Source organism: Anolis carolinensis, chromosome 4, assembly GCF_035594765.1.
Source record: "Anolis carolinensis isolate JA03-04 chromosome 4, rAnoCar3.1.pri, whole genome shotgun sequence".
NCBI classification, from domain to species: domain Eukaryota; kingdom Metazoa; phylum Chordata; class Lepidosauria; order Squamata; family Dactyloidae; genus Anolis; species Anolis carolinensis.
Window position 1 is genome coordinate 140,899,377 of NC_085844.1, and position 13,737 is coordinate 140,913,113.

The 13,737-nt window shown below is 39.9% G+C and overlaps 1 protein-coding gene across 1 annotated transcript in view; it reads right to left on the reverse strand.

Annotated features, from left to right (window-relative positions):
- Window positions 1-13,737, reverse strand: part of adcy2 (adenylate cyclase 2) — a 151,331-nt gene that overhangs the window by 121,930 nt on the left and 15,664 nt on the right. The window contains exon 2 of the mRNA XM_008109102.2: window positions 1,772-1,969. Within this exon, the coding sequence (XP_008107309.1) occupies window positions 1,772-1,969 (198 nt within the window). The remainder of the gene's footprint in view (window positions 1-1,771; window positions 1,970-13,737) is intronic.

Consider the following 13,737-nt stretch of genomic DNA (forward strand, 5'->3'; position numbering starts at 1 on the left):
TTAGTTTTTACCCAATTTGGGTCTCCAGATGTTTTTGAATGACAGCTCCCATCACTTTTGTTTATCTGCCATGCAGACTAGAGATTATGGGAATTGCAACCCAACAACACTTCTAGCTCTGGGGTTAAAAGTTGAAGGACATTTTACAGTCAGACATCATATCCACAAGCCTTGTATTTAAAATCAAACTCCATCATCCTGACTAAATAGAACAAACTGCAGCTTTCCAGATGTTACTGTATCAAAATTCCCATCCACTCTGATGAGGAATACAGGAACTATAGTCCAGCATCTGGGGAGCCACATAAAGTGATATGGAAGACTGGATTCAGCATGCAAGCCTTGAGTTTGACACATGTGATCTTACCCTATTAATTTTCCCTGCCAATGTTGTTGTTGAGAGGACTACTATCCTGCCTTCACTTAGAGTCCATCCAGACAGAGCCCATAACGCGGGAGCTCCTGTGGTTTTACTGGAAGCATCCAAATGACACCTCTGGTAAAATCCCATTAATTTGAGACAAAGCAGGAAAAGACCCAGGTCTAATGGAGTTTGGGCCCTGTGGGGACTGACCCCTGGGTAGTCCTGGAGCTACCGAGAGGTCAGTCCACACATTTATTTCTTCCAGTCCCGTGGGTCCAGAGAAGTGAAGAGGGAATCTACCCACTCCCCAAATCCCCCCTAAAATCTTTAAAATAACATAAAAACTTACTGGGCCACCATTCTGCCTCTCTGGAGCTTCCTGGCACATACCAATATTGTGTTAAAGGCAAAGGGGATAAAATAGCTCCTATTCTCTCCCCCCGCCCACCTTCCTGGAGCAACATTGGTATATGCCAGAGAGCTCCAGAGATGCATAATGGTAGCCCAGTAAGTTTTTATGTTATTTTAATGGTTTTTGGGGGAGGGGGGGACAATTCACAGGAAAGCCCGCTTCATTTGAGCACCCGTGCAGACAGCAATGCAGAAGAATTCCCTTTCCCCCCACAATAAATTGCTGTCTGGAAGTGGCCTTAGAGATTAAAGGTAGAAAGGTGTGCAAAAAATTTTCCACCTAAAAATGCCCTTACACTTGATGGCTACCTAGTCATCACATTAATTAATTATCCTATGGTGACTTGAAATAACGGTCAACACATGACAACCCTTCTCCTTTCCCTATGCTCAATGATGCCTGGAAACTGGCCATAGTGAGTTTACAAGCTCTCTGCAGCTAAACATTGAGGTGAAGAGGAATTTATAAATTTTACCCAGTCTTATTAAACATCCATGCCTCAGGAGACCAACTGTACCTGGCTGTGGCCACCACTGCTGCCATTTTCCATCCCCAAAAGGCAAAAACCAGTGTCATGGTGAAGAGAAGAGAGAAGGTTGGTGCTTCTTTTAGGCTCTCCCAGGATGGAATCATCTCTTGTCTTTCACCATTCTATTCAGAGAAGGAGACTGTTCCTTTTTTGATGAGTTAAAGCACTTGTGGACAAATCAACACAGATTTGGGGTCAGTTTTTAAATTAGGATTTTTAGACCTATAAATGAGCATATACAGTTCTTTAGCTGAAACCCCAGTGTTTGTAGGTCCTCAGTCCTTTGCCCTGAAAGCTTTCCAACATACACAAAGGGATCTTTCATGGTGAGTTCCAAAGACTACCAAGAAATTCTTTTTCTTGGAACTTAAGAACCATCCTAGACAAACAAAAAATTGCTCCTTCCCAAGCCAGTAGGACTCCATCTCATAATAAAAGAAACTAGATTTTTTAAAGCATCCCCTACCTGGTCCCATGGACAGATGATTCCTCCAAACCACATGAAGAGGTATCCCATTGCAACCAGGCACACCCAAACTACCACAGAGAAAACACGAAGGAGCTTCTTGAACAGCGGCTCTATGCAGGCAAGAATAAATATGGCAAAGAAAATTGCCAGGGCTGTTGGAACGGTTATCAAGAATGCCACATGGTCTTCAGTTTCCTGCAAACAAGAAGAAATGAACATTTACAATTGGCTATATTACAACCAGCATTTACCATCATTATGGCAAACCAATAAATATCTCATTAACTAAATATTTTCAGTTCAATTACTAACTTGGGTATGAGGTATAGAAGACCTGGAATTGCATTTCAAGAGTCAGATATTGTCTGTGGAGCTACGTGTCACAAGAGAGATTCATTTTTAATCAATGCGAGTTAATATTCTCCAAGAAAAGAAATACACTTAAAACACACACACATATATCCAGCAACAACAACAAAAAAAAACCCAGATGCAGTGTGCATCCTAATGGTTGCTAAAACAATATATAACGTATTTTTTATAATTGCACTAAATCTCTGCATTCTATAGAAGGACATTATCCAACCTTTGGTCAAGAGCCCACTTGCCTTTGAAACTATAGAGCAGATGCTGTGCAAGGAATTAGTTTATGTTTTTCTCTGTATATATTCAGTGCACGGGCACAAACGTTGCAATCCTAAATACACACTAAATTTTTAAAATAGTATTGACCATAAGTATAATTACAAGCAAATGATCTATATGAAGGCTAAAGCTGGGATTCAAAGAATAATAAAACCCCATAAAGCACGGCAAACAGCTTGTGAAACTACGGTAATATAAATTTCAAAAGCAGTTAATTATAGATCAGTATGGCCAATGGCCAAAATTTCCACTGAGCAATAACAAAGGCCCCTAACATGAAGCCAAGAAAGTCTTTTGATCTCACCTGAAATATTTATTTAGAGCAGTGCTTCTTAGGCTACCTGATGTAGTGGACCATCAATGTGTTCTTCCTACTGTGCCAGGGACCAGAGATGAATTTTTGTCCATGACAGCAAAGTTTCTACCTTTCTGGGAAACTAGCCATGGACTGGTAACTAATGTTCCAGAGAACAGCAACAGCACACAACCCACTAGTTTGAGTAGTACTGATTTAAATAATTTCTATCAATCTTTTCAATTCACCCATTCCACAATGCTGTTTTATCCTGTTATACCCTTGCTTGAGCTGCAAGGAGAGGTGGATAATACATTTATTATCATAATAATAATCATCACCATCACCATCATCAAATAAGGCACAGCAATAATCAGAAACATTCACATATAGTGCTAAACTACAGTTTAGCATATGATGCATGAATAATGTCGAGGGGGAACAAAACAAAACCATTTAATTCCCGCAATCGCTACTCATGACTTGTTGCTACACAGGAATCAGAAATTGTGGTAGAAAATAAATTCTAGTTAATTATTAAACAAACCAGTAACAAACTCTGGTTTACTATGATGACTAGTTTCATGAACTACAGTTTATGCTGTAGTTCCTGCTTTGCATTTAAAAACAAGACAGAAAAACCTAAAACTGATTTGAATTATGATTTTTTTTTCATCCAGGGTGTATGGGAGAGTAGGAGAGAAGGCAATATTGCACATTATAGAAACTATCTTCTGTTCTTTGTTTAATGCTTACAGATCAAGAATATTACAAAAGTTATGTCAGAATAGTAGTCATATATGATTTTTTTGGCCAAGTTTGCAATGCTTGACCTCAAGATATGGTCAAGTTATGTATGTATGTGTTAGATTCCCTCAAAGTTAACATTCACTTAGATTGCTATCTTTAACGCAATATGTCTGACAGAGCTTCCTCCACATTCACTAAATTCAAACCCACTGCTGAATGCACAGCACCAATACTGTTCTCATGCTGGTATCTTTAAATCTAAGCCATTCCTTCCCACATGTTTCCTGTAATGCTTCAACTAAAGATGTTTTTAAAGTATCAGCTAAAATCTTGGAAAAGTCAGCTATTAAATCACCTGAACCCAGAGTGTAAGTAAATCTAAGTGCCTCTGTTGCGTTAACCATCTCTCCCTGTGCATTAACAGACTTCAAAAATTCATTGACTTCAGCACTTGATTGTGGGGTACATAATCCATTTAAGACATTATTAGTATGACAATTCTCTGGCTTTTGTGAAGAATATAGTGATTCATAATAATCAAATACCTCGGCAATTTTTTTGTTGCTAAGGGGCAATGAGTTAATTGTCTTTTTCTATGAAGGATAATATCTTCCTCACCTTTTTTGCTCATTTACGCATATGTTATTTTCCTGGCAGGTCTATGCTTCTATTTAGTGCACATTCTACTTCTATATGGAACTTGTCCTAGCCAATTTGTTCTTCATTAGATGTAGCTTTTGCAATGCTTGTTTTTTTCCCCCTAAACTATGAGCTCTGCTCTCATTCTTGAATTGTGTTCAAATATGAAAATATGTCCTAAAATAAACCTCTATTATAAACCTATTTCAAAACATAATCTTTTTCCTGAGATGTATTAATAACACACACACACACACACACACATACACACACACTATCTTAATGTTTGTGCATGCATTCTATTTGTGTTTTTTTTAAATAGAAAGCTGCTAGCACGTTGTGACTGGACTATTGAGACCCAGCATTTACAAGATCTGGTGTTCATAATGCTTATGGCAGGGGTCCCCAAACTAAGGCCCGGGGGCCGGATGCGGCCCTCCAAGGTCCTTTACCTGGCCCCCACCCTCAGTTTTATAATATAATATTTTTATATCAGTTTTAATAATAAAAATATTGTATATATTTTATTTATTTATTTGCGACATTTAAATCCCGCCCTTCTCACCCTGAAGTGGACTCAGGGCGGTTTACAAGTATATATACACACAATATATTATATTATGTGACTAATATTGCAATATTATTAGTAATATTGCATGTAATATAAATATACAATTATAATAGTGAATTATAATTATTACTACATTGTATTACATCTGGGCTACTTGTATATAAATATAATATTGATAGAAATAGTATAATGTTATACAATATAATACTAATAATAATACCATATAATAATATTAATTATATGTTATATATTACATATTATATAATAGTATAGTGGTATCGTTCAATATAGTAATATATAATGCTAATATTGTGTTATGCTAATAATATAATATATTGTATGTACATACAGCTGCTCTGAGTCCCCTTCAGGGTGGGAAGGGTGGGTTATAAATGTAGTAAATAAATGCAGTAAATAAATAAATAATTTTAGACTTAGGCTCACCCAAAGTCTGACATGACTTGAAGGCACACAACAACAACAACAACAACAACAATCCTAATTAACTTGACTATCTCATTGGCCAGTAGCTGGCCCACACTTTCCATTGAAATCCTGATAGGTTTATGTTGGTTAAAATTGTTATCATTTTAAAATATTGTATTCTTTCGTTGTTGTTGTTGTTGCACTACAAATAAGACATGTGCAGTATGCATAGGAATTTGTATTTTTTTCAAATGATAATTTGGCCCCACAACAGTCTGAAGGATTGTGGACCGGCCCTCTGCTTAAAAAGTTTGGGAACCCCTGGCTTATGGGAAAGAAATAATCAAAGAATCACTAAAACAGAAAGCGTCTTTCTTTCTTTCTTTCTTTCTTTCTTTATTTATTTCTTAATGTTGGATTATTATAAAAGATTTAATTCCTTTTTGAAACCTGTTTTGTACTGAGTTTCATGTTTCCCCATCAGTCCCTACCAGTTGCTGTCACATAGTGATATGACATTTGAAGAAGTCAAATCCACAACAAGTTCACTCTTTAACTTTGGTAACAGGAGGTAACTCAACCCTGGCTCTTAACAGGTGTGCAAGGGGGAGTGAAAATGGTCCAGTCAGTTTAGCACTAAAGCATTTAGCACTAGGTTGCTGTCAGTCAAAGACTGTATACCTGTTACTGTACAACTTTCATATCTGCAGAACCAGTATATTCAGTTTCATTTATCCAGGGATCCACGTATTTTATGTACTAGCTGCACCCTCTTCTCAAAACCTCTGTTGTTCGTCTCATTGAAAATAACAGGGATAGCTATTATCTACAATTTCATGTACCTACATGAAGGCTGAAAATATACCCTTTATTGATATGGAGGGGTGCAATATATTTTGAAAGAGTCTTCAACTATATCATGAAAAAGCCATTTATTATAATACAGGCTTCTGTTGATCATGGTAACTATAGGCCAATCTTTCATATCTTTTTTTTGCAAAACTAGTAACTATTATAGGTGGTCAATCTAGTTATCTCAATCCGATTCAGTCTGATTTCAGTCCTGTATTGCTAATTCCCTTGGACCTTTCACTAGCCTTCAGTATCAATGGACAGAGTATTCTTCTGAATATTCTCTCAGAGCTAAGACTCAAGATATGTATGATAGCTAGTAGAGGAGGACAGATTCTGCAAAAATATTTGATAAATGGTAGAAAAGCACATTTCCTCAGTATGAGAAAACCCGAATGAGGAGAACTCTGGGCTGATGAGAAATTTTGCAATTCAAGTCATGCCCCATGGAAAATTCCGACGTATTTTTGCCCAGAAAACAGTGTTTTCTCCTTGAGAAACAGTACTCTTTGTGCAGAAAATAATATTCCTGAAAAGAAATATTGTTTCTGTGCAAAACAAATGCTGCTTTCTTCTTAAAAAAGTGTGAATGACATTCAAAATAAAACTCCAGCTACAGCATTTTTGTGCAGGAAAGAGAATTATCAGCAGAGAACAATAGTAATTCTGCATTTTTAATGGGAAGAAAATGGCTACTTGTTGCTTTCTCAATAATTAAATTAGCAAAGAATTACATACCCCGGGGCGAGAGGGAGGAGATTGCTGCAGGTTTTCCATTTTTCCCAAGAAGATATAGGTAGTACTTGAAAACTAGCTTTCTTTCCTGTAAAAAATGTCTATGTAATTCTCCCTCTGACTTATTTTTAAAAGCTACAATCAAGTGATTGAATAAACATTGGATTTGCAACTTATAAGTCAAAATAATAGAAGCCCAGCTTTAAGAGCATCTCAAATACTTCCCCAAATCAGAACATTACAATTCTGATAATGAAATTCTACTCAGGAATTAAGTTTCACAAAGTTCAACATATCTCATTTCCTGGTATAGGGATATAATATTGCAACCAGAATTGTCCCTAATGAAATCATTACCAAATTTCTAAATTAAATATTCCCACACCACTATATTTCTTGCAAAATTCTCCTTATGATGAACCCTGACATGATTCTACAGTACAGGAAATGCCAGTTAAGTGTGGTTCATTAGAATCTGTTTTAACAGCAGCCTTATTCAATTGTAGTGCCTGTCAAATGACCCAACTGCATGAAGGAAGTATGGGAATCCACTACCTCCTCACAACCTTACTGTCTGATAGTGCTGCTACTCATATGGCTCAAGTGGTAGTCATACTTTTACATGTGATGTATACTCACATGATTTTGTATCCTAATTGTATGGGATACACACCACAAAGAACGTGTATGCACAGAAGACATAATGTTCTCTTAGACTTTCCCTTCTTTAACAGGCTGACAAGAGGAAGACCAAACAAAACAATCATGGCATGACCCCCTTTCTCAGCTCATGGGATATGGGCAAAAAGCCACATTTGTGAATTTAACTTTGTGGATTTGATTGTTTGCTGATTTGATGAACATGTTCTCTCTAGGAATCTCTAGGTCCTTCAGGGTGACTCACAGAATCTCAGGGCCCTTCCAAACAAACTCCAAAACGTGGGACCTGTTGTGCTTTTACTGGAGGTGTCCAAATGATGCCTCTGGTAAAAGTGATATAATTCTAGACAAAGCAGGTAAACCCTGCTTTATCGTGAATTACTTTGATACCCCCATTAGACCCAGGCTTTCCTGAAAGTCCCGGGTCTAATAGAGTATAGGACCAGTGGAGACTGGCCCACAGGACTGCTTCTGCAGTCCTGGAGTCAGTCCCCATAACCCACCTCGATTCTTCGGGCTTCCAAAAGCCCAGAGAACCGAGGAGGGCACCCATCCCCTCCCCACCCACCCCCCAAATAAAATTAAAACCTACTGGGCCACCATTGGGCTTTTCCAGAGACCTCCTGGCATGCAGAAACGACGCACCAGGATGTGGAGGGCCAAATCGCTCCCCCACCTCCACACCATGGAGAAGCCTACTGGTGGCCCAGTAAGTTTTTATTTTATTTTAAGGCTTTGGGGGGTATGATAGCCCCATTTCAGCACCTCTCACCCTCAGCATTCTCCTGAAACCTCTAACTTCTGTATTCATTTTCTTAGTTATATAGTCATTATCATCAGCTTCCAAGGCTACAAATGCTTTATAAATCTCTATTTTCTGCTTTCTTTTTATCTCTCTCAAGTTCAAAGAAAAGGAAGGACACAGTTACAACCTTAAGCTGATGCTTTCTGCTTTCTAGATGCTTGCAGACAATGTATTGTCTCTTTAGTGACAATATAGTTGGTGAGTATGACAGGCACAACAGACTGAAAACCCATTCAAAAGGTATAATTTATAGCACAAGCCTGCAATGTTTACTTAGGAAAAAGTCCCACTAAGCTCTGAGGAATGTATGCACAGGATTGCAGCCTGACTAAGCTAAACTACATGCATTGAATGTTACGTGGCAAAAATAATGGAGACCAATTATATGCCTCTGCATTTTATTTTGTTCAATTTTTTATGAATTGTACAGAAAGCTTGTGGGACCAGCTGAAGACACCACAGTTTAGTTTACAACCTCCTGAATAAAACTTATCTACTGCACTGAGGAGAAAAACCGCTCCGTTTTACTTTTGCTTGCCTCAGCTGCATGTGTATTAAAAGGTTTTTACACAAATCCATCAAGTGGACAGTGCAATGTTACTTCTTAACCTATCTACTGACCCCTAGATATGCACTGTTTCGGTTTCTGGTCTGACTAAAGTATGGGAGGGAGTTAGTCTGGCCAGGAACCGCAAAGATTTCAGGGTAGAAATATATGGAGTTTAGCCAGAATTTCCAGAAAAAAAATCATCCTCAAACTAGACAGGCCCATAGTCTAAGCCAGCAAGTCCCTGATAAATATTAACTTGGCCATTTGTTCTACCAATGGGATCTCCTGGTTATGAATGTAGAACATGAGTGTGAATCATGAAGTCCTTCAGATGTTGCTCGGCAGTAACTCTTGGCTGCATTAGCCAGCAGAGCCGGGGCAAGTAGTGCTGGAAGATACTGTATCTGAAGAGATGCAAAACCCCTTCCCCTGATTAAGGACCCCTCTACACAGGCCACAAAATCTGGGGCTGGTCCAAAGAACTGCTGTTCCAAACCATCCTTGGATTCTGTCACCTCCATTTCCTGAACCACATCAGCAGCAGTAGAGTCTTCACTGTCAGATGGTCCAAACCTCATTCAGCCCTGCTGGACAGCTACCCTTACCTTTGTTGTTTTGTATCACCATAGCAGTGGCCACAGGGCTCCAGAGAGTTCCTGGCAATCCTTTGGTGTTTTTGGCAATATAAGCAAAGGCATATGCACAACTCAGAGAGGGAAGGGGGGAGGAGGGGATGATCTCTCTGGAGCCTGTGGTCACCCCTTTTCCAAAAAAACAACAACAACAAAACTAAGTGCCATCCTGTTTTTCCCATGCCACAAATTACAGGGGAAGCAGCACTGTGTGAATAGTGAGACCAGTGTTGAACCAGCTGATCATACATGCAAAGTATGAAGTTGCTCTGGAGCTTCAAGGAAGCTATTTCCTGACTTTACCTGACGTGGAGCAAAACTGTGTTGAGATGTCCCTGTGTGCCATATAAATGTCAAGGAACAATTTCTCATTCACTCTGGGTTCATGAGGCAATTTAAAGGCACTAAAAGTTGTTATAACATTTTCACTGCATTTCAGCTGGGAGCAGAACTTTGTAAAAGGAAGGAAGGACGGACAAACAAATAAACTCTAAAACCTTTTGCTACCCCATCTTAAGGAGCTCCTGATGGCGCAGTCGGTTAAACTGCTGAGCTACTGAACTTGCTGACTGAAAGGTTGGTGGTTCGAATCCAGGGAGCAGGGTGAGCTCACGCTGTTAGCCCCAGCTTCTGCCAACCTAGCATCTCGAAAACATGCAAATGTGAGTAGATCAATAGGTACCACTTCAGCAGGAATGTAACGGTGCTACATACAGTCATGCCGGCTACATGACCTTGGAGGTGTCTATGGACAACACCAGCTCTTCGGCTTAAAAATGGAGATGAGCACCACAGAGTCAGACATGGCTAGACTTAATGTCAGGGGAAAACCTTTCCCTTTCCCTTTTACCCTATCTTAAAGTTAAGTCACCTGTCTGCAGCAAGAATTGATGTTTTCCTCCTTCAAAAGTCAACTCATGCCTGATATTTCAAATACTAAAAGACATGCACACATGGACATATATGCTTCTGGAAGAACAGCTTTTGAAAAATATTTTTATATAGGTAAAAACGAGACTTCCATCAAATACAGAAAAATGTAATTACTGTACTTTAATGTAAGCAATAAATAGTACTCATTTCAATGGACTTCACAAAAGGAAAGCTAAACACACAGGAGATTTACTGCAATGAAATGAAATAATTTCAATTGTTAAAACTGTCCATATACCCTTGTACTAAGAATGCAAAAATATATCCCACAAATCAACTGGGATCACTATTCAGTGCTGCCTATGGATACATGTATCCTACACTTACATCATAAAAAACCCTGAATTCACTTTCACCAGGCCAGATCAATAATGTGTGTAATAGTGTTGTCTATTCTGACTGCTAGTGGCTCTCCGGGGTCTCAGGTCTACCTGGAGATAGCTGGAGTTGAAAATGAGAATTTTGCATGCAAAGCATGTACTCTACCACTGAGCCCTTTCCATCCCACACAAAGTCTATTCAATCTTCCTAAGATACTGTTCCACCATAAAACTGAAGTTACAGCTAGGAACTTTTTTGTAACGTCTAACCTCAGTCTCTAAGTAAAATACAGTTGGCCCTCCACATTTGTGGCTTTGACTTTTGCAGATCTGATTATTTGTGCATTTGATTAATGTAGGCCCTCTTTATTAGTATTCTGAATCCCCTGCCTGGATACAGTGCAAGGTCCACGATTCTACTAAATACATACATATAGGGAGGAACAAAGTAATAGCCACTAGTGGAGTGAAAATCCCTTTCTAATCATTTTTTGTTGTTGTTTTACATAATCTCTAGGGCCTCCTTTTCACCCTAGGTTACAGGTGAAGAAAAGGATGAACAGGAGCTATACACAAACCCAGATTTCATGGCCTCCCAGAATAGTGACTTGAAGGCATCCACATCCTTCTAAGTCCATTGCTTTGGAGCAGTGATTCCCAAAGTGGGCGCTACCGTCCCCTGGTGGGCACTGCAGCGATCTTGAGGGGCTGTGATGGCACCTATTAGGACATGGGGGTGCGGCCAGGGGCGGGACGTGGTTTCTTCCCAAGAGCCCGAGTCAGGGCTGAGAATCTATTCCTCTCCTGTGGCGCTTGTTGGGACACAGAGGGCGGAGCTAAGGAAGGGGGCGGGGCCTCCTTCCAAGAGCCTGAGACAGGGCTGAGCCTCTATACCTCTCCTGAGAAGCCTTTTAGGACTAAAGGGCGGGGCTGAGGCCTCTTTCCAAGAGCATGAGACAGGGCTGAGCCTCTGTATACCTCCCCTGAGGCACTTGTTAGAACTCGGGGGCAGGGTATAGAGGTTCAGCCCCATCAGGCACTTGGGAAGATGCCCTGCCCCCTCCTCTAGCCCCGCCCCCTGGGTCCTGGCAGGCGCCACAGGACAGGAATAGAAGCTCAGCCCTGCCTCAGAGGTCGTAACTCTGCCCATCCCAGTCCTGGCCACCCATTTTTGGCCCCGCCCACCTCCCCTTCCCAACCCTGCATCTTGGACAAGGGGAGAGGCTCAACCCTGCCCTCTTGAGCAGGAGCCAAAGCAACCCCTGTAAGCCATGCCCCCCTTTCCAGCGGGTGCTGAGTAATATTTTTTTCTGGAAAGGGGGCGGTAGGCCAAATAAATTTGGGAACCACTGCTTTGAAGTGTTACAGCACTATTTTTCAGCCTATCTTGAGTTGGGGTGTTCTGCTTTACACTGCTAAAAGGGTTGTGTTGCCCAATTCCAGTTTAAAAATGAAGACCTCTAAGAAGAGAAAGCAAGATCTTTGAAGTCTGTTTGCAGAGAGGCTAACAGAGTAAGCCCCTCTTTAAAATGGCCACCATCACTGTGCTTCATGTCAAGCATCCTAAATGGTAAGCAAATCCCATTATTTGTTCTCCCTCAGACTCCTGCTGGGGTCAAAAAAGAAAGTGAGGAAGGAGAAAGGGCTGCCTTTCTTTCTGTTTTGAGAAAGATGGGGTCTAACGGGGTGGGAGAACTGTTTCCACACCACACCACAAGTGTCTTCTCTTTCCCTTTATACTAGATCACTAATTGAGGCTGATGCTTTCCTTGCTCTTGCCCCTTTTTTCAAGCCACATCTATGCTGCATAGATATTATTGTGTTGATATCATCATAATCTGTTTCCAGTATTGACCTATGGGTCAATTTATGTATGGTATATGGAATTATCTTATGCTTTCTCACAATAACCATGTGAACTAGATTAAACTGAGAGCCCATAATAAAAAAGTGAACCTCGTATGGGTAGAAAGTTGTTTTACATAATCTTAACCTTCTGTCAACCTAAGTGTAACACTATGTCTACAAATTGACACTGGTTTCTAAATTTATAATGGATGACATATACACAGCATGTTAGATATATATGGTGCAATGGCAGTCATGCTTTAAATGTACCTAGTGAGTCTCATCTTAGCTAAAATGTAATATATAGCTCAGGGGCTCCAGATGAACAACTATGACAGAAGTTTTGGCCTGTTATACACCAGAGTGCACAATGGATGTTCTTTGCCCTTGAAGATCCTCTACTTACCCTTTCCATCTTTAGACATCAAGTAAAAATGGGATTTCCCTTGCAATGTTCCTTAGTATTTGGAGTACCCTGGGTGCTGTACCAATGTACTGCTGCCTCTGCTTTCATACTTGTTTGTTGTTCTCATGTTGTTTCATTGAGATTCGTGGTTTTATGAGCTGTCTCTGAGACTTCTACTATGGGAAAATAAGGTAGGACATGATTAATTTTTTTTTTGCTGACTCATGTTTGGTTTATGGATCACAATAATTCTTGATTCTACCTCAAGGTGCCATTGCCCCCTCAACCGTCTCCTTCCAATAGTTGTGTATGGGACTCTATTTGTAAAGTTCTTCATGTTTTTGGACTTGTGTGTGTGTGTGTGTGTGTCCTAACAAATGTGCAACAACTATTTCCTGTAATGCAAAATATTTAAGAAAAGTCTTAGGGTCTTAAATATTAAGCATATGATAAATGTCAGTTATATTGATGTATATACCAGGAATTCCACCTAACAAACGCCTCCATTATCAGCTCTGACAGCTGTTTATGAGGCATGTCAGCCTGGAACCAAACTCCCTTCTTCTCCACACTTCCGTTCTGTTCAGGCCTAAGAATCATGCACAGTGCCCCCAATACACAAAAACTCTACCAGACATCCCCAAAGTGATACAGCACACTTATGCTTGCAAAACACCTAATCCATCAGAGATTGGGGTTAGCAGTGTCTTGCTTTCTTTTTAAATGAAATCTTGCAAACATTGTCCATTAATAGTATCTGGAATCAGTCATATCAATCTAAACAGCAATGCAGAATGTTATCTATTTAAGCAAATACAGTTGGCCTTCCAGATTCACATGAGTTTGAAGTGCAGGACCTCCAAGAAACTTGAAATACAACAAGTATTACAACACAC